At 38.0% G+C, this 27,645-nt stretch overlaps 1 protein-coding gene across 2 annotated transcripts in view; it reads right to left on the bottom strand.

Moving 5' to 3' along the window:
- The window catches only part of Rpn2 (Regulatory particle non-ATPase 2), a 37,765-nt gene extending 11,054 nt beyond the window's left edge, over window positions 1-26,711 (bottom strand). For both annotated transcript variants that reach the window (XM_070088322.1, XM_053779693.2), the window contains exons 1-7: window positions 26,558-26,711; window positions 24,236-24,353; window positions 13,923-14,092; window positions 11,117-11,301; window positions 10,547-10,777; window positions 8,209-8,487; window positions 6,686-6,912 (exon numbers count right to left, since the gene is read on the bottom strand). In XM_070088322.1, the coding sequence (XP_069944423.1) occupies window positions 6,686-6,912; window positions 8,209-8,487; window positions 10,547-10,777; window positions 11,117-11,301; window positions 13,923-14,092; window positions 24,236-24,353; window positions 26,558-26,579 (1,232 nt within the window). In that variant the 5' untranslated portion in view covers window positions 26,580-26,711. The remainder of the gene's footprint in view (window positions 1-6,685; window positions 6,913-8,208; window positions 8,488-10,546; window positions 10,778-11,116; window positions 11,302-13,922; window positions 14,093-24,235; window positions 24,354-26,557) is intronic.
- Between the last annotated feature and the right edge of the window lie 934 nt (window positions 26,712-27,645).

Below are 27,645 nucleotides of genomic sequence, written 5' to 3'. Positions count from 1 at the left end.
AACAAAGCTGAAGGGGGTGGGAGAGTTTCAATGAAGAGGAATAAATGGGATTAGGTCAGGGGTTTCAAATAGAGTTAGAGCTAAAGAAGGAGTAGCAATAATGTTGAAGGATAAGCTATGGCAGGAAAAGAGGGACTACAAATGTATAAATTCAAGGATTATGTGGAGTAAAATAAAGATTGCATGTGAAAAGTGGGTTATAGTAAGCGTGTATGCACCTGGAGAAGAGAAAAGTGTAGAGGAGAGAGAGAGATTCTGGGAAATGTTGAGTGAATGCATGGGGAGTTTTGAATCAAGTGTGAGAGTAATGGTGGTTGGGGATTTCAATGCTAAAGTGGGTAAAAATGTTATGGAGGGAGTAGTAGGTAAATTTGGGGTGGCAGGGGTAAATGTAAATGGGGAGCCTTTAATTGAGCTATGTGTAGAAAGAAATTTGGTAATAAGCAATACATATTTTATGAAAAAGAGGATAAATAAATATACAAGGTATGATGTAGCACGTAATGAAAGTAGTTTGTTAGATTATGTATTGGTGGATAAAAGGTTGATGGGTAGGCTCCAGGATGTACATGTTTATAGAGGGGCAACTGATATATCGGATCATTATTTAGTTGTAGCTACAGTTAGAGTAAGAGGTAGATGGGAAAAGAGGAAGGTGGCAACAACAAGTAAGAGGGAGGTGAAAGTGTATATAAACTAAGGGAGGAGGAAGTTCGGGAGAGATACAAGCGACTATTGGCAGAAAGGTGGGCTAGTGCAAAGATGAGTAGTGGGGGAGTTGAGGAGGGCTGGAATATTTTTAAAAATTCAGTATTAGAATGTGGGGCAGAAGTTTGTGGTTATAGGAGGGTGGGGGCAGGAGGAAAGAGGAGTGATTGGTGGAATGAAGTAAAGGGTGTGATAAAAGAGAAAAAGGTAGCTTATGAGAGGTTTTTACAAAGCAGAAGTGTTATAAGAAGAGCAGAGTATATGGAGAGTAAAAGAAAGGTGAAGAGAGGGGTGAAAGAGTGCAAAAGGAGAGCAGATGATAGAGTGGGAGAGGCTCTGTCAAGAAATTTTAATTAAGATAAGAAAAAATTTTGGAGTGAGTTAAACAAGTTAAGAAAGCCTAGGGAAAGTATGGATTTGTCAGTTAAAAACAGAGTAGGGGAGTAGTAGATGGGGAGAGGGAGGTATTAGGTAGATGGCGAGAATATTTTGAGGAACTTTTAAATGTTGAGGAAGAAATGGAGGCGGTAATTTCATGCACTGGCCAGGGAGGTATACCATCTTTTAGGAGTGAAGAAGAGCAGAATGTAAGTGTGGTGGAGGTACGTGAGGCATTACGTAGAATGAAAGGGGGTAAAGCAGCTGGAACTGATGGGATCATGACAGAAATGTTAAAAGCAGGGGGGGATATAGTGTTGGAGTGGTTGGTACTTTTATTTAATAAATGTATGAAAGAGGGGAAGGTACCTAGGGATTGGCGGAGAGCATGTATAGTCCCTTTATATAAAGGGAAAGGGGACAAAAGAGAATGTAAAAATTATAGAGGAATAAGTTTACTGAGTATACCAGGAAAAGTACACGGTAGGGTATAATTGAAAGAATTAGAGGTAAGACAGAATGTAGGATTGCGGATGAGCAAGGAGGCTTCAGAGTGGGTAGGGGATGTGTAGATCAAGTGTTTACCTTGAAGCATATATGTGAACAGTATTTAGATAAAGGTAGGGAAGTTTTTATTGCATTTATGGATTTAGAAAAGGCATATGATAGAGTGGATAGAGGAGCAATGTGGCAGATGTTGCAAGTATATGGAATAGGTGGTAAGTTACTAAATGCTGTAAAGAGCTTTTATGAGGATTGTGAGGCTCAGGTTAGGGTGTGTAGAAGAGAGGGAGAATACTTCCCGGTAAAAGTAGGTCTTAGACAGGGATGTGTGATGTCACCATGGTTGTTTAATATATTTATAGATGGGGTTGTAAAAGAAGTAAATGCTAGGGTGTTCGGGAGAGGGGTGGGATTAAATTATGAGGAATCAAATTCAAAATGGGAATTGACACAGTTACTTTTTGCTGATGATACTGTGCTTATGGGAGATTCTAAAGAAAAATTACAAAGGCTAGTGGATGAGTTTGAGAATGTGTGTAAAGGTAGAAAGTTGAAAGTGAACATAGAAAAGAGTAAGGTGATGAGGGTATCAAATGATTTAGATAAAGAAAAATTGGATATCAAATTGGGGAGGAGTATGGAAGAAGTGAATGTTTTCAGATACTTGGGAGTTGACGTGTCGGCGGATGGATTTATGAAGGATGAGGTTAATCATAGAATTGATGAGGGAAAAAAGGTGAGTGGTGCATTGAGGTATATGTGGAGTCAAAAAACATTATCTATGGAGGCAAAGAAGGGAATGTATGAAAGTATAGTAGTACCAACACTCTTGTATGGATGTGAAGCTTGGGTGGTAAATGCAGCAGTGAGGAGACGGTTGGAGGCAGTGGAGATGTCCTGTTTAAGGGCAATGTGTGGTGTAAATATTATGCAGAAAATTCAGAATGTGGAAATTATGAGAAGGTGTGGAGTTAATAAAAGCATTAGTCAGAGGGCAGAAGAGGGGTTGTTGAGGTGGTTTGGTCATTTAGAGAGAATGGATCAAAGTAGAATGACATTGAAAGCATATAAATCTATAGGGGAAGGAAGGAGGGGTAGGGGTATTCCTCGAAAGGGTTGGAAAGAGGGGGTAAAGGAGGTTTTGTGGGCGAGGGGCTTGGATTTCCAGCAAACGTGCATGAGCGTGTTAGATAGGAGTGAATGGAGACAAATGATACTTGGGACCTGACGATCTGTTGGAGTGTGAGCAGGGTAATATTTAGTGAAGGGATTCAGGGGAACCGGTTATTTTCATATAGTCGGACTTGAGTCCTGGAAATGGGAAGTACAATGCCTGCACTTTAAAGGAGGGGTTTGGGATATTGGCAGTTGGGAGGGATATGTTGTGTATCTTTATACGTATATGCTTCTAAACTGTTGTATTCTGAGCACCTCTGCAAAAGCAGTGATAATGTGTGAGTGTGGTGAAAGTGTTGAATGATGATGAATGTATTTTCTTTTTGGGGATTTTCTTTCTTTTTTGGGTCACCCTGCCTCGGTGGGAGACGGCTGACTTGTTGAGAAAAAAAAAAAAAAAAAAAAAAAAAAAAAAAAAAAAAAAAAAAAAACATACAAAATATACTGGGAGAAAGAGAAGCGAAATACACGTTCTTTACCAGGTATGAAATATTACAAAGGAATATGCTAGCAGCTTACATGCGCAAATTATAAATGTGTGACTTTAACATAAGTGGGGGAAAAAAAATTACCCAAGTTAAAGGTTGAAAGGTGAAACCAAGAGCTAGTGCTCCACCCCTTCCCTCTTGTAAACCTGCATTTTTTGTTTTTAGGACACTGGCCATCTCCCATCAAGATATGGAGAAAAAAAAAAAAAAAAACACCACATTCACCATCATTCAAGTTCAACGAGGAGAAATTTCAACTACTCAGATATAGAAAACTTGAGGAAATTCAAAATGTATAAGGGTATATAACAAATTCTAACCATACAACAGAGCAAAAAAGAAATGTGAAGGACCTGGGAGTGATAATGTCAGAGGATCTTGCCTTCAAAGACCACAACAATGTATCTACCACATCAGCTAGGAAAATGATAGGATGGATAACGAGAACATTTAAAACTAGGGACGCCAAGCCCACGATGATACTCTTCAAATCTCTTGTTCTCTCTAGGCTGGAATACTGCTGTACACTAACGGCCCCTTCAAGGTTGGCGACATTGCAGACCTGGAGAGTGTACAAAGAACTTTCACAGCACGCATAATTATGATAAGGCACCTAAATTACTGGGAACGGTTGAAGGGCCTTGATCTGTATTCCCTGGAATGCAGGCGAGATACATTATAATAAACACTTGGAAGGTCCTGAAGGGATTGGTACCAACCTGCACATGAAAACCACTCCCTATGAAAGCAAAAGGCTTGGCAGGAGGTGCAACATTCCCCCAACGAAAAGCAGGGGCGCCACGAGTACACTGAAAGACAACACAATAAGTGTCTGGGTCCCAAGACTGTTCAACTGCCTCCCAGCATACATAAGGTGGATTACTAATAGACCCCTGGCTGTCTTCAAGAAGGCACTGGACAGGCACCTAGTCAGTACCTGACCAATCGAGCTGTGGTTTGTACGTCAAGTTTGTGTGCAGCCTGCAGTAACAGCCTGGTTGATCAGACCCTCATCCACCACGAGGCCTGGTCTCAGACTGAGCTACAGTTGCGTTGGCCCCCAAAACAAGGTAAATTCCAAGTAATTCATACAATATCTGTCTTGCTAGAAATGTGCAGACATTGCAATTCAAATGATCTTCTGAACCACAATATCCCCACCCCTTTTTCAGTGTGAAGTCACTGTACTTCCAACCTCCAGGACTCAAGTCTGGCTAACCAGTTTGCCGTAAGTCCCTTAGCGTTACACTAGTTGAAGGCAGTGTGTTGATGCAACTGTGCAATGAGAAAAATTTATCCACAGGCAAAAACAATTAATGTACCAGAGTACAGTGGTACCAACATGTTTATATGGGTGTGAGGCATGAGTTTTGAATACCGCAGCAAGGAGGCACACAAAGGCAATGGTGATGTCATGTCTGAAAGCAAAGTGATGTGAGTATCATACTGAGAATTTGAAGTGCAGGAATTAAAAGGCAAGGGTATAATTCAGAGGGCTGAAGAGGAGTTGTTGAGTTGGTTTGGGTATGTAGAGTATGGAGAGGGACAGGCTGGCAAAGAGGGTATATAAACTGGGTGGAAGGTAAGAAGAGTAGAGGCTGTCACAGGAATGATTGGAAGGGGTAAAAAGAGGCTGTAGCATCTAGCAGGCTTGGGTGAGTGTGTTGCATAAGAGTGAATGGAGACAAATGGTTTTCAATGTATGTACTATTGGAGTACACATAAGCTAACTAATGAAGGGTTACAAGGAAACTAGTTAGCCAGACTTGAGTCTTGGAAGTAGCAAGGGAAGTGCCTGCATTCTGAATGAGGGGCAAGGATGTTAGTCAGGAAAGGTTACTCTGCTGCTGATCTGTTGTTAAACCTCTCCACTAAGTGGCACCAGTCACTGGATGAATCCAAAGTCAGCTGTGTGGTAGCACTGGACATTGCTGGTGCTTTCGACCGGGTGTGGCACCAGGGCCTCTTAGCAAAACTTCAAGCACTGGGAATTGCAGGTTCTACGCTATGTCTCCTCAGTGATTACCTACATGGTAGATCTCTAAGTGTAGTTCTCAATGGAACGGAATCAGCAAGACATCCTATTGGGGCAAGTGTTCCACAAGGAAGCGTGCTGGGACCATTGTTATGGAATGTCTTACTTCAACGACCTTCTTCATCTCATCCCAGAATCACATGCATATGCAGACGACTGTACACTGACATTCACTTATCCAAGAGAAGAAATGCCAGCTGCTCTAAGCTACATCAATCACCAGCTGAGAGCTATGTCAGCTTGGGGAAATAGATGGCAAGTAACATTTGCACCTGAGAAAACGCAAATGATGATCGTCTCTAGGCACCATGATGGTAATGCTGGTGCAGTAGTAAGGATGAATGGGAGGGTGTTGGCACCTGGAGAAGAAGTTGATATCCTTGGGGTGAAATTTGACTCCAAACTAACCATGAAGAACCATGTTGTAAATCTTGCAAACAAGGCAGCCAGGAAACTTACAGCACTTCACCGTATCTCGCATCTGCTTGACAGTAGGGGATGCAAGATTCTGTACGAGGCACAAGTACGCTCACACCTTGAGTATGCTCCACTTTCTTGGTTTGCCTGCTCCCCCTCTCATCTGCGACTGCTTGACAGAGTAGAGAACAGAGCAAGACGTCTCATCTCTCGCCTGGACCCATCCTGGATAGATCTGTCATTTCAGCAGAGCCTTCAACATAGGAGGGATGTGGGTGGCCTTACTGTTATGTACAAGGCCAATATTGTCAAAGTACCACACTTGGATCCACTTCAAGGACAGTGTGAAACAAGCTTTTATGCCACAAGACGGGCAGAAAGCAGCAACTTCACTCTGGCTGTACCCTTCTCCAGAACATCACTCCATCTGAGATCCTATATACCCAGGATGACTCGAGTATGGAACACATTCGTACAGCATAATGATGTCAACGAGATAAAGATGGCCCACAGATGGCTCCAACTTCATCCTGTTCCCTACTTGTATGTCTCATAACAATAAAAATGCTTTCAAATGAGCTGATGTAGGTAACAGCTCTTAGCTTGCCAATAAAGTTAGGAATCCTTAACCTGTAAATAGCTTGTCAATAAAACTAGGGATCCTTAACCTTGTCAAACCCTCTGTAAAAAAAAAAAAGGTAATCTGATGGTGATGTTAGCACACATCTTGAAAAATTTAAGCGAATGTTGGTAAAAGCAATATCTTTTTTGGGTCATTATGCCTTGATGGGAGTTGGCCGTTGAGTTAGAAGCATTTATTTTATACAATTTAATGAAAGGCTTGTCAGCTTCTCTTGAACAAGTCTGTTGATACTAAAAGCTTTCAAGAAATTGGGTGATAATATCTACTTTGATTCAGCAAAAATGGTTAAAATGAAAATATGCAAGATGCTCATTACATGATACAATAATGCCTTACCTAAGGAACTGATCAGAAGTTGTACCACAATGCATGAAAGCATTAGCAATAACTGTTGCAGTATGACACACTGATGCACGAACCGCTTCTTTACTATGCCGTAATATTAACATATCTGTATGATTGTTAGCAATGAGAAACTGCAGGTGTTGTTCAATAGTCATTTCACCACTAAGAATCCCAGCAAGTTTTTCAACTCTATTCTGATGTGTCTTCTCAAGCTCAGTCTGTGGAAGAAAAATAAATTCACAGTAATTTATATAACAAAACAAATGTATTGGGACCTGACGAGCTGTTGAGTGTGAGAAGGGTAACATTTTGTGAAGGGATTCAGGAGAACCGGTTAGCCGGACTTGAGTCCTGGAAATGGGAAGTACAATGCCTGCACTTTAAAGGAGGGGTTTAGGATATTGGCAGTTTGGAGGGACTTCTAAACTCCCATATCTGAGCGCTTCTGCAAAGACTGATTATGTATGAGTGATGGTGAAAGGGTTGAATGATGATGAAAGTATTTTTCTTTCTTTTTTGGGTCACCCTGCCTTAGTGGGAAACAGCTGGTGTTAAAAAAAAAAAATTGTAATGAGTAGATTGTACTATACCACTGGTTCCCACCTTTGCTGAATATAAGGGCAAACTTTTTATCTCAAAAACTTTTGTGGACTGCCAAAGCTGAGGGACTATCACCTGAAAATTGCTGCTACCAGTCTCCAGTCTTACATTCACCTTTATTAAACCCAAGAAACCTGTTATGCAGGAAAAAAGACACATTGGCAATAAAGATACCAAAGTGTTGCAAATCTTATTCATCAACCTGTCAGTACAGGTAAACCTCACGTAACACAGAATTTTTATGTTCCTGAAATCAGCACTTTATGTAAAATCTCACTATGAAATATATATAATGCATGGGAAAAATAGTACAAAGCTCCTAAAAAAGGCGGTTTATTTTATAAAAAATAATGAGTTTTGGCAAAATACATTACAGATGCCATTGTTTGTTGATCTAGAAATGTATATTATGTACCTAAATAAGAAAAAACTACTTAAACTTGTTTAACAAGTCCTGTGGGAAGTGTGTGTTTGGTAATGGTGTTAGACACAGTATGCTTCTATTCCTTCCAAAGAAAATAAGAATAGTGCTTTATCCAAAGAGAATGGAGATGACTAATATATTGCCAGTGACTATTAGAAATTTAACACACAATCTTAACCATATAAAATGTGTTTGTTGATGTAGATATGTCTGGAGATGGTTATGTAGCTCAACTAAGCAGTAGATAGTTATTTAAGTACTGAACAATAGACGGCCGAGTTGAATGTTTATCACAGAAACGCCTTTCATACATCAGATGATACAATCACACCTTTCGCTCTGCAACTCGATCTTAATAATAGCCACAGAACAAATGGCGATAGTTCCTTAGAAATGAAAAAATAAACCGTAATTTCTCAACCTCCCTCCCCTGATAGATTCAACTGTAACCAAATGCAAGTATACTAAAAGAACAATAAAGTTAATGTACCAAATCATCAAGTGTTTTTTCTTCACTCATTGGTACATCTTCATCCATAGCTCCTGCTGTCCCAGTCTTCTCTTCCTCTTCTGTAGAACCACTACTTGTTCCTCCAGCTGGTGCTACAGTTGTGGAGGAAGAAGTTGTACTAGTAAGTGCATCGACATCTTTTAAAAGAGATGGTACTGGGGCCGTGGTTCGCAGACCCTGACGTACATGAGAAAGAAGATCCTGCGTGGCACTTTCATATAGGTCAAAGCCAATCTGGTAGGCCATTAGTTCATTGTCCTGAAATAAAATACATCATATTATAACAATTACAATATGTACATGACATTAAATATCAAATATTTTTTATAACTTACTAAAGAACTTGTGAACAAGGAACCCTTTGCATAAGCATTTATCATTTTCATTTTTAATACAGTGGAACCTCTACTTGCGAGTTTAATCCGTTCCATGACCTTGCTCGCAACTGTATTTGCTCATTTGCAGAGTCAATTTTCCTCATTTAAATTAACTGAAATGCAATTAATCCGTTCCAGTGGAATTCTGTACTTCAATAGTTTCGGTAATATCAACTCTACGGCTTATTTATCAATCTCACTTCATCTAATATGACATAACAAACAATATGAATAACATAGAAACATGATATATACTCTAGAATGAATAAAACATGTCATTCATGTAGTGGTATGGGCAGTGTCGGCGGTGGACAAGAGTTTGTCTGGACACCGGGCAAAATTCTTCATGAATAGTTTCGCTAATATCATCTATACGGCTTATTTATATATCACAGTTCGTCTAATATGACATAACAAACAATATAAGTAAGATAGAAACATGATATATACTCTAGAATGAATAAAATATGTCATTATGTAAGAGGTGGAGGCGGCCACAACCGCTCCCTCTTTGTTGTGGTAAACACTGCCATCTAGTGATGGCCTTTTGAAGCTGTCTATTATAATTATTATATGCAGTACATTATTATTATATATGTATTATTATACATATTATATTATTATTATTATTATTATTGTATTATATTATTTTATTATACAGTGGACCCCCGGTTATCGATATTTTTTCATTCCAGAAGTATGTTCAGGTGCCAGTACTGACTGAATTTGTTCCCATAAGGAATATTGTGAAGTAGATTAGTCCATTTCAGACCCCCAAACATACACATACAAACGCACTTACATAAATACACTTACATAATTGGTCGCATTGGGAGGTGATCGTTAAGCGGGGGTCCACTATACGTATTGTTATTACTCATATTATTATAGATATTATTATTATTATTATTATCATCATCATTATTATTATTATTATTATTATTATATAAATTATTTGTAATTTTTATTCACACAAAAAATATAAGATTTACTGTTATTCCTTATTGCAATAATTGTACAAATAATGTCAACCCATTCACGACTGCATATTGGAATGGACATTTGTTTACTCTGAAACAGCCAAGCAATGGACCATTTCTCCTACGGTGAGTTCAATTTCAAGGCACTTTTCATCATGAAAGCAATCCAAATCATATCTATTTCTGTAATATATCTTCCATTCTATCAAATGAGACCAAAAAAACGAGAATACAACCATAACAACCATATGAAAATACCACTAAGGGGTGGCTAATTGCTGAGAAGTGAACTCCATTATTTATGCTTAGATTTGTTTCATTTTTGGTGTAAGTTAAGAAGCATCTTTCCATCATACATTGCCAAAGTTTCAATAAGAGAGTCCAACAAACAAATGAGATACAATTCCTGAGATCAAGAGCAAGAGCCCCTCACCAGTGTCAAGGAACCTGCCTTGAGGTCTGCTCGCATGTGGAAATTTTGCTCGCTTATGGAAGCAAAAAATCGACCCATTGACTGCTCGTATTTGGAAAAACTCGCACGTGGACACACTCGCAAGTAGAGGTTCCACTGTACTTGCCACATGATTATTACATTGTCATTAAAGTTACACATCAAGAAATTAGGACACACTGACAGGCATGAAACATTTCATAAGGGTGGTAACATACATATCAATGATGGATATCCTATGTTATACAATAAACATTTTTCACTTATATCCATTTAATAAAAAAATTTCATTAAACACTACTGGGAAAATTTCCATAGCTCAGCAGATTTTATGTAGAGTGATACTGATTGAGATGCAATCCCATACAATACTCTCACAAGTGGTGGGGGGCTCAACACCTTTTTTCTAGACTGTACACCTGAAATATGTGATTAAACAAAAAATTCCTTTGCTGAAGTATAAATATAATACACAAAACCAGTATGAAGGAAAGGTACAGAATATTTACCATTGCTTCACTTTTGAGACTATCATTTTTGATAAGCTTGTCTAGAATTGAAGCTACTTCATGAGGCTTATCCAAGTGAATTAAACACTGGCACATGTTGACATAGTCTGGAGTGTCCAAGCCTTGATACAACGACACTAGTTGTTCCAAAACTTCATCACGGAACCTTCTCTGCTCTATATACTGCATGGCTATCTTGTACGAGTAGGTAAGACTACCTACAATATCATCCTGTATAGTAGAAAAATACATCATTTTTGAGTTGTGTGTTTCATTAGCTGAAATAAAAATACCTTTGAAAGTGTACTAAAGGACTCTACTATATACCTAATATAATACTGTACACAATTTACATATATATACTGCAATAAACATTGAAAACAAATTAGTAAAAAGAACAATTTAACTAGTGGATTTTGTTTATAATTTTAAAAGTCCATTATATCAAGGGTTTACTGTACTTATGTACAGCACTGAAATATAAATCTAATGAATTCAGATGAGAACAGACTGCTAAGTCTAATAAACTGAGCAAATATTTGAAATTTCTACAAACCCAACTTTACTTACTGAAGTCATGATAGCCTCTCTGAACCAATCCATTCGATGTGTCTCAAGTGCTATTCCAATAGCATGTCGATACTGTTGGTCTTCAATACAGCGTAGAAACATGTTGTTCAGGAGCGTCTCTAACCGAGGATCCATCTTGGCATCCTTCTGAGCTCGTAATTTGATGTAGTGGTCAATGGCATGTACTGGTTAAAGAAAAAATTACATGTAATCAATTTTATATACATAAAAGAAAATGTGTTTATAAATAGACTGGAAACAACAAAGAAAGGCTGTCTACTCAATAATGCCAAAAAAAAAGGGGGGGGGGGGGGAGAATGGGACTAGTTACAAGATAGTATTGTATCAACAAAGTGGTTAGTTAGTTTAATATTTTTATTATACACCCCATACCTATCCTGTGGGTGGTAATCAAAAGATTTCAGAGGCACATAATGGGTCCAGGAATTGGGCTCCAAAGTTTTGATAACTCAGCACAGTGGTAATGAACTATTTACATGTTTATATCCAGTTACAATTATAATGAGTTATTTTTGCAAGATGTGAATTTACCTTAACTTTGAAGAGTTTCAAGAGTTTCACTACTCTCAGAACCCGGCCTTGGGCCAGGCTCATCTGGTGCGTGCCTGGTCAACCAGGCTGTTGCTGCTGGATTTAGTCACAAAAATAATACAGCATAACTTATAGGGAGGAGGGGGGTTGTAATGCCAAATCACTGTTTTTGAGTATAACCCCACGATCAAACATCCTTTTATTCTCAATGGGAAAAGGCAAGGTAAAAGCAATGAACATGGCAATCTGAATGATGTATACCTTGAAGGTGTGTGGAGAGTCAACACCCCAAGAACCCAGTCCATGACCAGGCACTGATGTACAGTACAGGAGGGCCCCACATACACAGCACCCTCTTTTTGGTGTTCCATTTTTTGTTGGCTTCAAATTGAGCCATTGTTCGTTATGTTTCACCTGCCAGTGATTGTCACCAGCAAGTGGAACAATGGCTCAAATGAAAGCCAACGAAAACGTGGAACACCAAAAAAAGGTGCCGTATATGTATATACTTAGAACCTTTTGTAGTTTCAAATATAGGTTGGATAAATACAAGAGTGAGAGGGGTTGGATTTGAGAGGGACTTGCATATGAGAGTGGATAGAGTTACCAGAGCTTACTTCTTGGGTGGCATTGAAATATGGGTTGGGCAAATGTTTTGTTGATGGGATGGATTGTGAAGGACCTGCTAAGTATGGGCCAACAGGCCTGCTGCAGTGTTCCTCCTTTCTTATGTTCTTATGAATGATGAATATTCCCATACAGAGAAAAAAAATTTTGTTCAATGGCAAGTTTGTCGGTTTTCAATTATTTATAATACTTTATATTATAGCAAGATATGGTTGAACTGAGACATGTTATGGGGGTATGTGTTACAGAACACCCTCAACATAATGGCCTAATTGGGGTATCAAAATGCATTAAAGAATCCTAATGTATACCCAATACACTGCAACATTGAAAATACACAACTTAAAAGAATTTACCCAGTGGATTTTTCCCATAATTTTAAAAGTCCATTATATCGAGGGTTTACTGTATTTACAATAGGCAAAGTCAAGGTATTTTCCAGAATGGTTGGTAATATACCACTGTGCATAAAATACTTTTACAATTCTTAAACATTTATGAGCCATCTCTGAATATGTTAAATTTTTATTGCATTCCAGCAAATAATGATGAAAGGTGTGACAAGAGACCACCTGGCAAAATTTACATTTAGTTATGACTACATCAGCCAGTGATGCAACATTGCAGAGATATTTGTAGCCCAGAAAAAGCCAGACAGCAATGACATCCAAGAGACTGCTGATTTTGTTGGACTTGCCAGACATGTGGCACCTCCTGCATGACAAAATGATGATAGCTGGACTGACTGGTATCAGTCTCCCTCAGTCTCAATTCCATAAAGTTCAACTAAAATTCATTTATTATTATTATTATTATTATTATTATTATCCTCAAACTACTAACTGACAGCCCAAGATTTTAATCTACTCCTTTCAAGGCATATACTTTTGCTGGGTCACCACATGGAGAAGACCTGGGCCAGGACATGTCCTGGCAAACCGACCTGAACCTGCTAATTCATCAGTAATATTATGCATCTGAAGATCTATGCGAGATGGAATCCATAGGTGTACTTTGACACCACTGAGAAGGCACAGTATATTTTGAGTACTCTATTTGTAGGATACAACACAAGCTCCTAAGAGCAAATACGATGGTAGTAGTAACAGAAAGTGATGTAACTTTGTGCATGAAGTTATAGAATAGATCAGAGGAGAAGTACAATTTTTCCCTGGACTACAGACTTTTTTTCTTTTAAAATGAAGGGACGACATATGTACACCAAAATTAAAAGTTCTCAGACCAAGAGATTACGTACTACAGAGCTGAGGTAAGAAAGAAGGAACCTGAAGACAGCTCCAGTGTTACTGATATTATTGAACCCACTCTCCTTGACAGAAGAGTCAATTCTCAATCCAGGAAAAACAAATAAATAATAAAGTAAATACAATAGTAAATTAAAGTATTAAAGTATTGGCATATTTGGGGTATAAATGCCAAAGCAAATTAAAATTAATATCAGCTGAAGCAGAGATTACCAATATAGTAAATGAAAATATCACAATCAGAATGATACCTGTATTTACACAACTAGGGTATGAATTTCAAGAATCATCTAAAATACCATTAGCATATAAAGTTACACACCTTAACTAAATATCATACCTATAACCTCTAACATGCCTACCTTTAATTGTGTCAATGTATAGCTGATTGGGGTCTTGATGTAACATGGGACCAGATCGGAGAGCATAGGTGAGAGAGTCCAAATACGACCCCAAGTGGAAGTATACTTTTGACACAAGCAGAGCAGCCAGCTCTTGTTTTGGAAAATCTGCATCTTCCTCAAGTCTTTCACTGTTAATAATAAAATATATATACAGTTTGGCAGTTTGGAGTGACATCTAAACTGTCGTATCTGAGCGCCTCTACAAAGACAGTGATTATGTAGGAGTGATGGTGAAAGTGTTGAATAATGATGAAAGTTTTTTTTCTTTTTTTTTTTTCTTTTTGGGTTACCCTGCCTTGGTGGGAAACGGTCAACTTCTTAAATAAATATATATATATATATATATATATATATATATATATATATATATATATATATATATATATATATATATATATATATATATATATATATATATGTATATACATATATATATATATTTTTTTTTATATACGTGCTGTTGGAGTGTGAGCAAAGTAACATTTATGAAGGGATTCAAGGAAACCGGCAGGCCGGACTTGAGTCCTGGAGATGGGAAGTACAGTGCCTGCACTCTGAAGGAGGGGTGTTAATGTTGCAGTTTAAAAACTGTAGTGTAAAGCACCCTTCTGGCAAGACAGTGATGGAGTGAATGATGGTGAAAGTTTTTCTTTTTCGGGCCACCCTGCCTTGGTGGGAATCGGCCAGTGTGATAATAAAAAATAAAATAATATATATATATATATATATATATATATATATATATATATATATATATATATATATATATATATATATATATATATATATATATATATATATATTTATTGTTTTTTATTTTTTTTTTTATTATCACACAGGCCGATTCCCACAAAGGCAGGGTGGCCCGAAAAAGAAAAACTTTCACCATCATTCACTCCATCACTGTCTTGCCAGAAGGGTGCTTTACACTACAGTTTTTAAACTGCAACATTAACACCCCTCCTTCAGAGTGCAGGCACTGTACTTCCCATCTCCAGGACTCAAGTCCGGCCTGCCGGTTTCCCTGAATCCCTTCATAAATGTTACTTTGCTCACACTCCAACAGCACGTCAAGTATTAAAAACCATTTGTCTCCATTCACTCCTATCAAACACGCTCACGCATGCCTGCTGGAAGTCCAAGCCCCTCGCACACAAAACCTCCTTTACCCCCTCCCTCCAACCCTTCCTAGGCCGACCCCTACCCCGCCTTCCTTCCACTACAGACTGATACACTCTTGAAGTCATTCTGTTTCGCTCCATTCTCTCTACATGTCCGAACCACCTCAACAACCCTTCCTCAGCCCTCTGGACAACAGTTTTGGTAATCCCGCACCTCCTCCTAACTTCCAAACTACGAATTCTCTGCATTATATTCACACCACACATTGCCCTCAGACATGACATCTCCACTGCCTCCAGCCTTCTCCTCGCTGCAACATTCATCACCCACGCTTCACACCCATATAAGAGCGTTGGTAAAACTATACTCTCATACATTCCCCTCTTTGCCTCCAAGGACAAAGTTCTTTGTCTCCACAGACTCCTAAGTGCACCACTCACTCTTTTTCCCTCATCAATTCTATGATTCACCTCATCTTTCATAGACCCATCCGCTGACACGTCCACTCCCAAATATCTGAATACGTTCACCTCCTCCATACTCTCTCCCTCCAATCTGATATTCAATCTTTCATCACCTAATCTTTTTGTTATCCTCATAACCTTACTCTTTCCTGTATTCACCTTTAATTTTCTTCTTTTGCACACCCTACCAAATTCATCCACCAATCTCTGCAACTTCTCTTCAGAATCTCCCAAGAGCACAGTGTCATCAGCAAAGAGCAGCTGTGACAACTCCCACTTTGTGTGTGATTCTTTATCTTTTAACTCCACGCCTCTTGCCAAGACCCTCGCATTTACTTCTCTTACAACCCCATCTATAAATATATTAAACAACCACGGTGACATCACACATCCTTGTCTAAGGCCTACTTTTACTGGGAAAAAATTTCCTTCTTTCCTACATACTCTAACTTGAGCCTCACTATCCTCGTAAAAACTCTTCACTGCTTTCAGTAACCTACCTCCTACACCATACACTTGCAACATCTGCCACATTGCCCCCCTATCCACCCTGTCATACGCCTTTTCCAAATCCATAAATGCCACAAAGACCTCTTTAGCCTTATCTAAATACTGTTCACTTATATGTTTCACTGTAAACACCTGGTCCACACACCCCCTACCTTTCCTAAAGCCTCCTTGTTCATCTGCTATCCTATTCTCCGTCTTACTCTTAATTCTTTCAATTATAACTCTACCATACACTTTACCAGGTACACTCAACAGACTTATCCCCCTATAATTTTTGCACTCTCTTTTATCCCCTTTGCCTTTATACAAAGGAACTATGCATGCTCTCTGCCAATCCCTAGGTACCTTACCCTCTTCCATACATTTATTAAATAATTGCACCAACCACTCCAAAACTATATCCCCACCTGCTTTTAACATTTCTATCTTTATCCCATCAATCCCGGCTGCCTTACCCCCTTTCATTTTACCTACTGCCTCACGAACTTCCCCCACACTCACAACTGGCTCTTCCTCACTCCTACAAGATGTTATTCCTCCTTGCCCTATACACGAAATCACAGCTTCCCTATCTTCATCAACATTTAACAATTCCTCAAAATATTCCTTCCATCTTCCCAATACCTCTAACTCTCCATTTAATAACTCTCCTCTCCTATTTTTAACTGACAAATCCATTTGTTCTCTAGGCTTTCTTAACTTGTTAATCTCACTCCAAAACTTTTTCTTATTTTCAACGAAATTTGTTGATAACATCTCACCCACTCTCTCATTTGCTCTCTTTTTACATTGCTTCACCACTCTCTTAACTTCTCTCTTTTTCTCCATATACTCTTCCCTCCTTGCATCACTTCTACTTTGTAAAAACTTCTCATATGCTAACTTTTTCTCCCTTACTACTCTCTTTACATCATCATTCCACCAATCGCTCCTCTTCCCTCCTGCACCCACTTTCCTGTAACCACAAACTTCTGCTGAACACTCTAACACTACATTTTTAAACCTACCCCATACCTCTTCGACCCCATTGCCTATGCTCTCATTAGCCCATCTATCCTCCAATAGCTGTTTATATCTTACCCTAACTGCCTCCTCTTTTAGTTTATAAACCTTCACCTCTCTCTTCCCTGATGCTTCTATTCTCCTTGCATCCCATCTACCTTTTACTCTCAGTGTAGCTACAACTAGAAAGTGATCTGATATATCTGTGGCCCCTCTATAAACATGTACATCCTGAAGTCTACTCAACAGTCTTTTATCTACCAATACATAATCCAACAAACTACTGTCATTTCGCCCTACATCATATCGTGTATACTTATTTATCCTCTTTTTCTTAAAATATGTATTACCTATAACTAAACCCCTTTCTATACAAAGTTCAATCAAAGGGCTCCCATTATCATTTACACCTGGCACCCCAAACTTACCTACCACACCCTCTCTAAAAGTTTCTCCTACTTTAGCATTCAAGTCCCCTACCACAATTACTCTCTCACTTGGTTCAAAGGCTCCTATACATTCACTTAACATCTCCCAAAATCTCTCTCTCTCCTCTGCATTCCTCTCTTCTCCAGGTGCATACACGCTTATTATGACCCACTTCTCGCATCCAACCTTTACTTTAATCCACATAATTCTTGAATTTACACATTCATATTCTCTTTTCTCCTTCCATAACTGATCATTTAACATTACTGCTACCCCTTCCTTTGCTCTAACTCTCTCAGATACTCCAGATTTAATCCCATTTATTTCCCCCCACTGAAACTCTCCTACCCCCTTCAGCTTTGTTTCGCTTAGGGCCAGGACATCCAACTTCTTTTCATTCATAACATCAGCAATCATCTGTTTCTTGTCATCCGCACTACATCCACGCACATTTAAGCAACCCAGTTTTATAAAGTTTTTCTTCTTCTCTTTTTTAGTAATTGTATACAGGAGAAGGGGTTACTAGCCCATTGCTCCCGGCATTTTAGTCGCCTCATACGACACGCATGGCTTACGGAGGAAAGATTCTTTTCCACTTCCCCATGGACAATAGAAGAAATAAAAAAGAACAAGAGCTATTTAGAAAAAGGAGAAAAACCTAGATGTATGTATATATATATATGCATGTGCGTGTCTGTGAAGTGTGACCAAAGTGTAAGTAGGAGTAGCAAGATATCCCTGTTATCTTAGCGTGTTTATGAGACAGAAAAAGAAAACCAGCAATCCTACCATCATGCAAAACAGTTACAGGTTTTTGTTTCACAGTCATCTGGCAGGACGGTAGTACTTCCCTGGGTGGTTGCTGTCTACCAACCTACTATATATACTATATATATATATATATATATATACATATATATATATATATATATATATATATATATATATAAATATATATATATATAAATATATTTTTTTTTTTTTTTTTCAACAAGTCGGCCGTCTCCCACCGAGGCAGGGTGACCCAAAAAAGAAAGAAAATCCCCAAAAAGAAAATACTTTCATCATCATTCAACACTTTCACCACACTCGCACATTATCACTGTTTTTGCAGAGGTGCTCAGAATACAACAGTCTAGAAGCATAAACATATAAAGATACACAACATATCCCTCCAAACTGCCAATATCCCAAACCCCTCCTTTAAAGTGCAGGCATTGTACTTCCCATTTCCAGGACTCAAGTCCGACTATATGAAAATAACCGGTTTCCCTGAATCCCTTCACTAAATATTACCCTGCTCACACTCCAACAGATCGTCAGGTCCCAAGTACCATTCGTCTCCATTCACTCCTATCTAACACGCTCACGCACGCTTGCTGGAAGTCCAAGCCCCTTACCCACAAAACCTCCTTTACCCCCTCTCTCCAACCCTTTCGAGGACGACCCCTACCCCGCCTTCCTTCCCCTATAGATTTATATGCTTTCCATGTCATTCTACTGTGATCCATTCTCTCTAAATGACCAAACCACCTCAACAACCCCTCTTCTGCCCTCTGACTAATACTTTTATTAACTCCACACCTTCTCCTAATTTCCACACTCCGAATTTTCTGCATAATATTTACACCACACATTGCCCTTAAACAGGACATCTCCGCTGCCTCCAACCGTCTCCTCGCTGCTGCATTTACCACCCAAGCTTCACACCCATATAAGAGTGTTGGTACTACTATACTTTCATACATTCCCTTCTTTGCCTCCATAGATAACGTTTTTTGACTCCACATATACCTCAACGCACCACTCACCTTTTTTCCCTCATCAATTCTATGATTAACCTCATCCTTCATAAATCCATCCGCCGACACGTCAACTCCCAAGTATCTGAAAACATTCACTTCTTCCATACTCCTCCTCCCCAATTTGATATCCAATTTTTCTTTATCTAAATCATTTGACACCCTCATCACCTTACTCTTTTCTATGTTCACTTTCAACTTTCTACCTTTACACACATTCCCAAGCTCATCCACTAACCTTTGCAATTTTTCTTTAGAATCTCCCATAAGCACGGTATCATCAGCAAAAAGTAACTGTGTCAATTCCCATTTTGAATTTGATTCCCCATAATTTAATCCCACCCCTCTCCCAAACACCCTAGCATTTACTTCCTTTACAACCCCATCTATAAATATATTAAACAACCATGGTGACATTACACATCCCTGTCTAAGACCTACTTTTACCGGGAAGTAGTCTCCCTCTCTTCTACACACCCTAACCTGAGCCTCACTATCCTCATAAAAACTCTTTACAGCATTTAATAACTTACCACCTATTCCATATACTTGCAACATGTGCCACATTGCTCCTCTATCCACTCTATCATATGCCTTTTCTAAATCCATAAATGCAATAAAAACTTCCCTATCTTTATCTAAGTACTGTTCACATATATGCTTCAATGTAAACACCTGATCTACACATCCCCTACCCACTCTAAAACCTCCTTGCTCATCCGCAATCCTACATTCTGTCTTACCTCTAATTCTTTCAATTATAACCCTACCGTACACTTTTCCTGGTATACTCAGTAAGCTTATTCCTCTATAATTTTTACAGTCTCTTTTGTCCCCTTTCCCTTTATATAAAGGGACTATACATGCTCTCTGCCAATCCCTAGGTACCTTCCCCTCTTTCATACATTTATTAAACAAAAGTACCAACCACTCCAACACTATATCCCCCCCTGCTTTTAACATTTCTGTCATGATCCCATCAGTTCCAGCTGCTTTACCCCCTTTCATTTTACGTAATGCCTCACGTACCTCCCCCACACTTACATTCTGCTCTTCTTCACTCCTAAAAGATGGTATACCTCCCTGACCAGTGCATGAAATTACTGCCTCTGTTTCTTCCTTAACATTTAAAAGTTCCTCAAAATATTCTCGCCATCTACCCAATACCTCCATCTCCCCATCTACTAACTCCCCTACTCTGTTTTTAACTGACAAATCCATATTTTCCCTAGGCTTTCTTAACTTGTTTAACTCACTCCAAAATTTTTTCTTATTTTCATTAAAATTTCTTGACAGTGCCTCTCCCACTCTATCATCTGCTCTCCTTTTGCACTCTCTCACCACTCTCTTTACCTTTCTTTTACTCTCCATATACTCTGCTCTTCTTATAACACTTCTGCTTTGTAAAAACCTCTCATAAGCTACCTTTTTCTCTTTTATCACACCCTTTACTTCATCATTCCACCAATCACTCCTCTTTCCTCCTGCCCCCACCCTCCTATAACCACAAACTTCTGCCCCACATTCTAATACTGCATTTTTAAAACTATTCCAACCCTCTTCAACCCCCCCACTACTCATCTTTGCACTAGCCCACCTTTCTGCCAATAGTCGCTTATATCTCACCCGATTTATTTATTTATTTATTTATTTTCATATATTTTCATATATTTATTTTCATATATTTTATTTTCATATAGTCGGACTTGAGTCCTGGAAATGGGAAGTACAATGCCTGCACTTTAAAGGAGTGGTTTGGGATATTGGCAGTTTGGAGGGATATGTTGTGTATCTTTATACGTATATGCTTCTAAACTGTTGTATTCTGGGCACCTCTGCAAAAGCAGTGATAATGTGTGAGTGTGGTGAAAGTGTTGAATGATGATGAAAGTATTTTCTTTTTGGTGATTTTCTTTCTTTTTTGGGTCACCCTACCTCAGTGGGAGACGACCGACTTATTGAAAAAAATATATATATATATATATATATATATATATATATATATATGTTGTGTATCTTTATACGTATATGCTTCTAAACTGTTGTATTCTGGGCACCTCTGCAAAAGCAGTGATAATGTGTGAGTGTGGTGAAAGTGTTGAATGATGATGAAAGTATTTTCTTTTTGGGGATTTTCTTTCTTTTTTGGGTCACCCTGCCTCGGTGGGAGACGGCCGACTTGTTAAAAAAAAAAAAAAAAAAAAAAAAAAAAATATATATATATATATATATATATATATATATCATGTGGGAGTTCGACACGTGGATTGGGTAAAATAATACTCACGTAGGCTGGTAGTACGTATAATTACAGATAATGTGGAGAGCGCCTTTACAGCCGTAACCTTGTCTCCTTGCTCCTCTCGTAACACTGCCTGGCTGGCCGCCCACTGTACCCATATGTGAGGGGGTCTTTGAATAGTGCTAGGTCAGCACAATATGAGTTCAGACAGTGACTCAGGCAGAGACGGTTGGCAGTGAGTCAACCACCGGTACACTGGTTACTGGTAACTGGTTACTACTACTGAGATATATATTTATATATATATACTGTATATATATATATATATATATATATATATATATATATATATATATAGATATATATATATATATATATATATATATATATATATATATATATAGATATATATATATATAGATATATATATATATAGATATAGATATATATATATATATATATATATATATATATATATATATATATATATATATATATATATATATATATATATATAGTATATATATATATATATATATAGTATATATATATATATAGGGAAGTACCACCTCTATAGCTGGAATGGGGACCCTCATATGTATATATACATATATATATATATATATATATATATATATATATATATATATATATATAAATATATATACAAAAATATATATAAATACATATATATAAATATATATAGATATATATATATAATGGGGTCCACCTCTGGTGTAAATTGTGGGACCCATAGCCTCGGAGAAGTGGATAAAAAGGCTTCAAGGAAGAATATTTGGATTTCTTCCTGAAGTCCTGAAACGGACTAATCTAATTTACAATATTCCTTATGGGAACAAATTCGTTCGGTAACGGAACCCGAACAGACTTCTGGAATGAATTAATATCGTAAGTCGGGAGTCCACTGTATATTGTTTTCCATACGTTTGTGACAATGAGAATATGGATAGTACGTATATAGTTTTCACATATTTAGCTGATGTTGGTATATGTTAAGGAGAGAAGATATTTAAAGGTAGTTTCAAAGATGGTGGCTAAGAAAGTGGCTCTGGAGATTTCCGGCAGAGTTTTCCAGATTTTGGGCCCTTTTATGTACAGTAAATTTTTACAAAGATTAAGACACAGTGTATGTCACAGAGATTTTTGTGCCTAGTATTATGTCTATGGGTCCTGTTACTACTAACAAGAAAGTGCTTCAGGTCAATGTAGGATGCATAGTAGTAAGAGTGAATGCTTTTATGGTAAGTAGATTTAGGTCTTTGAAGAATAGGGGGTGAATGTTGTCCAGCAGTGTACGTACTGTGTAATCATTTGTATTGCGGCGATTTGATGTTGGGGATCCCTAGGCACAAATAGCATAGGTGAGGTAGGGGTAGATCAGTGAATAGTATAGTGCAAGTAGTGCTGTTTGTGGTACATAATAACGTATCTATAAGACGATGCCAACTGTTTTGGACACTTTTTTTTGTTGTGTCTAGGACATGGGTGTAGAATTTCAAGTTGCTGTCAAGGTGCAGACCCAGAAATTTTCCCTCATTATGTTTAGCAATAAGAGGATTGGTCATCATAATATTTATTGGGCATTACTTGCTTTGCTCCTAAACAGTGCTCCCAGAAGTGAAATTTAAGTATTTATAGAGTTAAATGCTAAGAATTTTTTTAAATGTAAAACACTTATTTTATAGTACAGCTTCTCCTCACTTAATGACAATTCTGTTCCTAAGACCACATCGGTAAACGAATTCATCGCTAAGTGACGAGCATACTATAATGGTAGTGGGTTTGTGTCAACCATCTTTGATATTGTTTTAATGTCACTTTTGCACCATTTATAACATTTCTGGTATATTTTTAAATGTTTATGCAGTAGTGTAATGTATATTGTAATAAACAGAATAGAGGAAATCAGCTCTAATATACATTAGTTAGGCATGCATACTGGTCAGAGAGCCCGTCGTTAGTCAGAGGTGTTGGTAAACGAGTATGTCGCTAAGTGAGGAGAGGCTGTATTTTATTCCTGGTGAATGATAAACATATAAGGATCATATAGTGCCTTGGGAACAGGGAATGAGAAGCAATCAGATTCAGTCCAAGGAAATGGAGTATGGCTCCAATTTCTTGAACCAAAAGCTGAGAACAAAAATTATATTAAAATAACTCTCCAGAAGCTGTAGAAGCAAACAGTAAATTTTAAAATTTATTCTTTCCCTGGGTGTAAACAATATGGCACACACATATACTACATCCTGTATATCTTTACCATTTAATAATGGAGATAGGGCTGCACGAGGTAGGTAGGCAGGTGTAGTGGAGGAAGGGAGGGAATTTTTTTGTGTATGTGTGAGTGCATGCGTGTAATGAATATGAAGATGACTGTTAAAAATATTTCTGTCTCAAAGCTACCACTCAACTCAGAAAAAAAATTGTATTTAGGGTTATATTAATCATTTATAAAGGAAGAGAAATTGGTAGATAACTTACAAAAGTTATTAGTACAGTAGACAAATAATTAATGGCCTCACTTTAAACATAGTACTGCACATAAAAAAATTTATGAACTAAAACTATTAAAATTTATATTTCAGAAAATAATGATTTATTAAAAGAATGTAAACCTGATACTAAAATTTAGACAAGCATATACAGTGTTAAAATTTATAAAAGAAAATAATAATTTACATTTTCTGTATGGAGTCTGCTATTTCTGGCCAGAAGGTGTCTGTAATTTCATTTAATCTTTCCAGTGCGAACACTCGTAGCTGGTCTTCATTCTCATCTAGCAGGGCTAAGATGCCCGCTGAAAGGGAAATTTTTAAAATTTATTTAATTACAATCGTTTTTAAATTTATTTCATTATAAGATATAGCATAATAATTGTTTTATACAGACTATACAGAAATTTCAATCAAGTGCTCCAAATAATAAATTGCTGTAATGATGTATGGTATTTACTGTGAACCCTCAATGTAACGGATTAATAAGGGGGATTGTCCAAGTGTTTGTCGACCATTAAGGTGCCAGTGATGTAAATTTACGACAACTGAGAAAATGCCAATGATGTAAATTTGTGCCAATTCTAGGATCTCCACAATAGTCCTGACTGAATTGGTTTGGTTTACATCAGAGAAAACCAAGTCTGCACCATAGGTGTGCTCAGAATAAAAAATTTATGTGCAGGGCACTGTGGGAGCCAATTACATAAATATCATTTACATTTATTTATATTTATTTAGTGCTTCCATTGGTTTACAGTTACTGAAAAACAAATAAAGTAAAACAGACATGTTAGCATAGATATAGATGCAAAACATGAGCCATAAAAACTTAGAAAAACTGGAAAAAAATCAATCATAAAAAAATGATAAAACACAGCAACTTCCTTCACGTAGCAAGCACTCACATCGCTATAACGTAAACACGACCATCACCCTCAAACCATCATATTTCTTTAAGTAACAATCAGATTTCACTCACTCACTGCCTTATTACACTTCTAAAATCAGTTTAAAGATGAAATCAGTATAATGTTAGCAGGTGTAAGGAAATATGCCTTGAGCTTAAGGAATCATACAGGAGACCCAAAATATTTCTTTTCTTATGCCAAATCTAGGGCAGAAACAACATCCAGTATTGGATACCTGCTTAGATGAGATGAGACTTACACAGATGACAGCAAAGAAATGAGTGAGATACTAAAGTCCTTATATGATTCAGTGTGCCGCTAACCAGACAATGTATCTACCACATTTGCAAGGAAAATGATAGGACGGATAATGAGAACCTACAAAACCAGGGACGCCAAGCCCATGATGATTCTCTTCAAATCGCTTGTGTCTCTAGGCTGGAATACTGCCGTACACGAATGGCCTCTTTCAAGGTTGGCAAAATTTTGGGCCCGGAGAATGTACCGAGAACTTTCATGGCATGCCTAAGTACGATAAAGAACCTAAATTACTGGGAACGGTTGAAGTCTCTTGATTTGTATTCCCTGGGATGCAGGCAAGAAAGATACATGATAATATATACTTGGGAAATCCTAGAGAGACTAGTCCCAAATTTACACACAAAAATCACTCCCTATGAAACCAAGAATCGGCAGGAGATGCAACATCCCCCCAATGAAAAGCAGGGGTGCCACAAGTACACTGAGAGACAACACAATAAGTAACAGGGGCCCAAGACTGTTCAACTGCCTCCCAGCATAAATAAGGTGGATTACCAAGAGACCCCTGGCTGTGTTCGAGAAGGCACTGGAAAAGCACCTAAAATCAGTACCTGACCAGCCGGGCTGTGGTTCATACATCAGTTTATGTGCAGCCAGCTGTAACAACCTGGTTGATCAGACTCTGATCCACCACAAGGCCTGGTCACAGACCAAGCCTCGGGGGTGTTGACCCCAGAAACCCTCTCCAGGTATGCTGGGGATAACAGAAGAATGGAGGAACACTGCACAAGGCCTACTGGCCCATACAAGGCAGGTTCTTATCAAAACCATCCCATCCCAAAGCTACCCAAGAATTTACCCCCGTAACCAATGACACCAATCAAACCCAGCCCCTCCCACTCATATATCTGCCCAATCTCTTTTTTTGGGGTCATACTTGATAATTTACACTGTGATAATTGTACTTATGTGTACCTGTGCCTAAATAAACTAACTTAATATTCAATATAACTCTTGTCCACCCCGGGTGCATCACTTGGTAACTTAACTAACTTGTAGTCATCCCCTACACCATATATCATGATCCTCACAATAAACATCCTTAAAAAAACACATTCTCCCTCATGGGCGATTAATATATTACAGTTTTATTTAATAATGATAGTCATAATAGAGGTCGGTGGTGAGGAAGGAGTGATGCCTCGTCCTCGATACTCTTAACTCTCCTCTCACCTCACTATCACTCTCACTGCCTCTCTCATGTCCTCATACTGTCACTGATGTTGCTCATACACCGCAGAGAGGTGTGTAAAAAGAGTATAAAGAGAGGATAATACCTGCAGATGTGATGAAGCCCATCTTGGTGGTAGTGACTTCACAAATTTGAGAGCGTCAACACACGCCAGTTTACACTCAGGTTATTTTACATTAACATTTCCTCAGTTATCTATATACTCGAATTATAAAATGTGCAAATATATTACCATGAGATATTTGGCTGATATAAAATTATCTGTGATAAAGTATTATAAAATTTAGTAACTTTTTTCCACTCTCAGGAACAGGGATTTGGTGTATAAAATAGGAGGTACTTGTCGTTTTAGAGAATGTTTTATTTATAATGTTTCTTCTATTTGTTAATAGTGGAAAATATGACTTCAAATGTCAGTTAAATTGTTAAAAATATCTAGATTAAATTTTACATAAAGGTTAGTCTCGCGGAATCAGCTGTGACATACTCAACATATTGGACATCGTACTTATGTCCAGTATGTTGAGGTTGTCACATGAGGAACACTGCAGTAGGCTTGTTGGCCCATAATTGGCAGGTCCTCTACAAATCCAACTCACTAACAGAACATATGTCCAACCCACTTTCAGTGTTACACTAACAATAAGCTCTGACAAATCTATTTCCTCATGTGAAAGTCCCACTCGAATCAAACCCCTTTCATTCATGCATTTATCCAACTTAAACCTGAAACTACCTAAGGTTTTAGCTTCAATAACCCTGTGAAGAATGGTTTGAAAAACCGACAAATTGAAGATTGAGGCACTTATGCAACATATGGAAATCTTTATTCAGGAAACGTTTCGCCACACAGTGGCTTCATCAGTCCAGTACAAAGCAGGTGTAATGAGAGGAGGAGTTTGATGTAATCAGTCCCTCAGCCTGGAGTCGATGTGTTCAGTCCATCAATCTTGTAGAATATACAGCATAGTGCCGTAGATGTGGTTATGTACTGCAGTCAGGTGAGGCGAAGCAGGAGGAGGCGGGGTCACAGTGGTACCATCCAGTAGTCGAAGTAGGTCTTCGTCACAACTGTCAGACACTGCAGCATCATGGGATCTTGTTACAAAGAATTCTTCAACACTTGTCCAACCTTTGGACGAATACCTACTTCGACTACTGGATATGGTACCA

Source organism: Cherax quadricarinatus, chromosome 24 (assembly GCF_038502225.1).
Source record: "Cherax quadricarinatus isolate ZL_2023a chromosome 24, ASM3850222v1, whole genome shotgun sequence".
NCBI classification, from domain to species: Eukaryota; Metazoa; Arthropoda; class Malacostraca; order Decapoda; family Parastacidae; genus Cherax; species Cherax quadricarinatus.
Note: the sequence above shows the minus strand (reverse complement) of the source record. Positions and strands in the feature narration are given on the sequence as shown.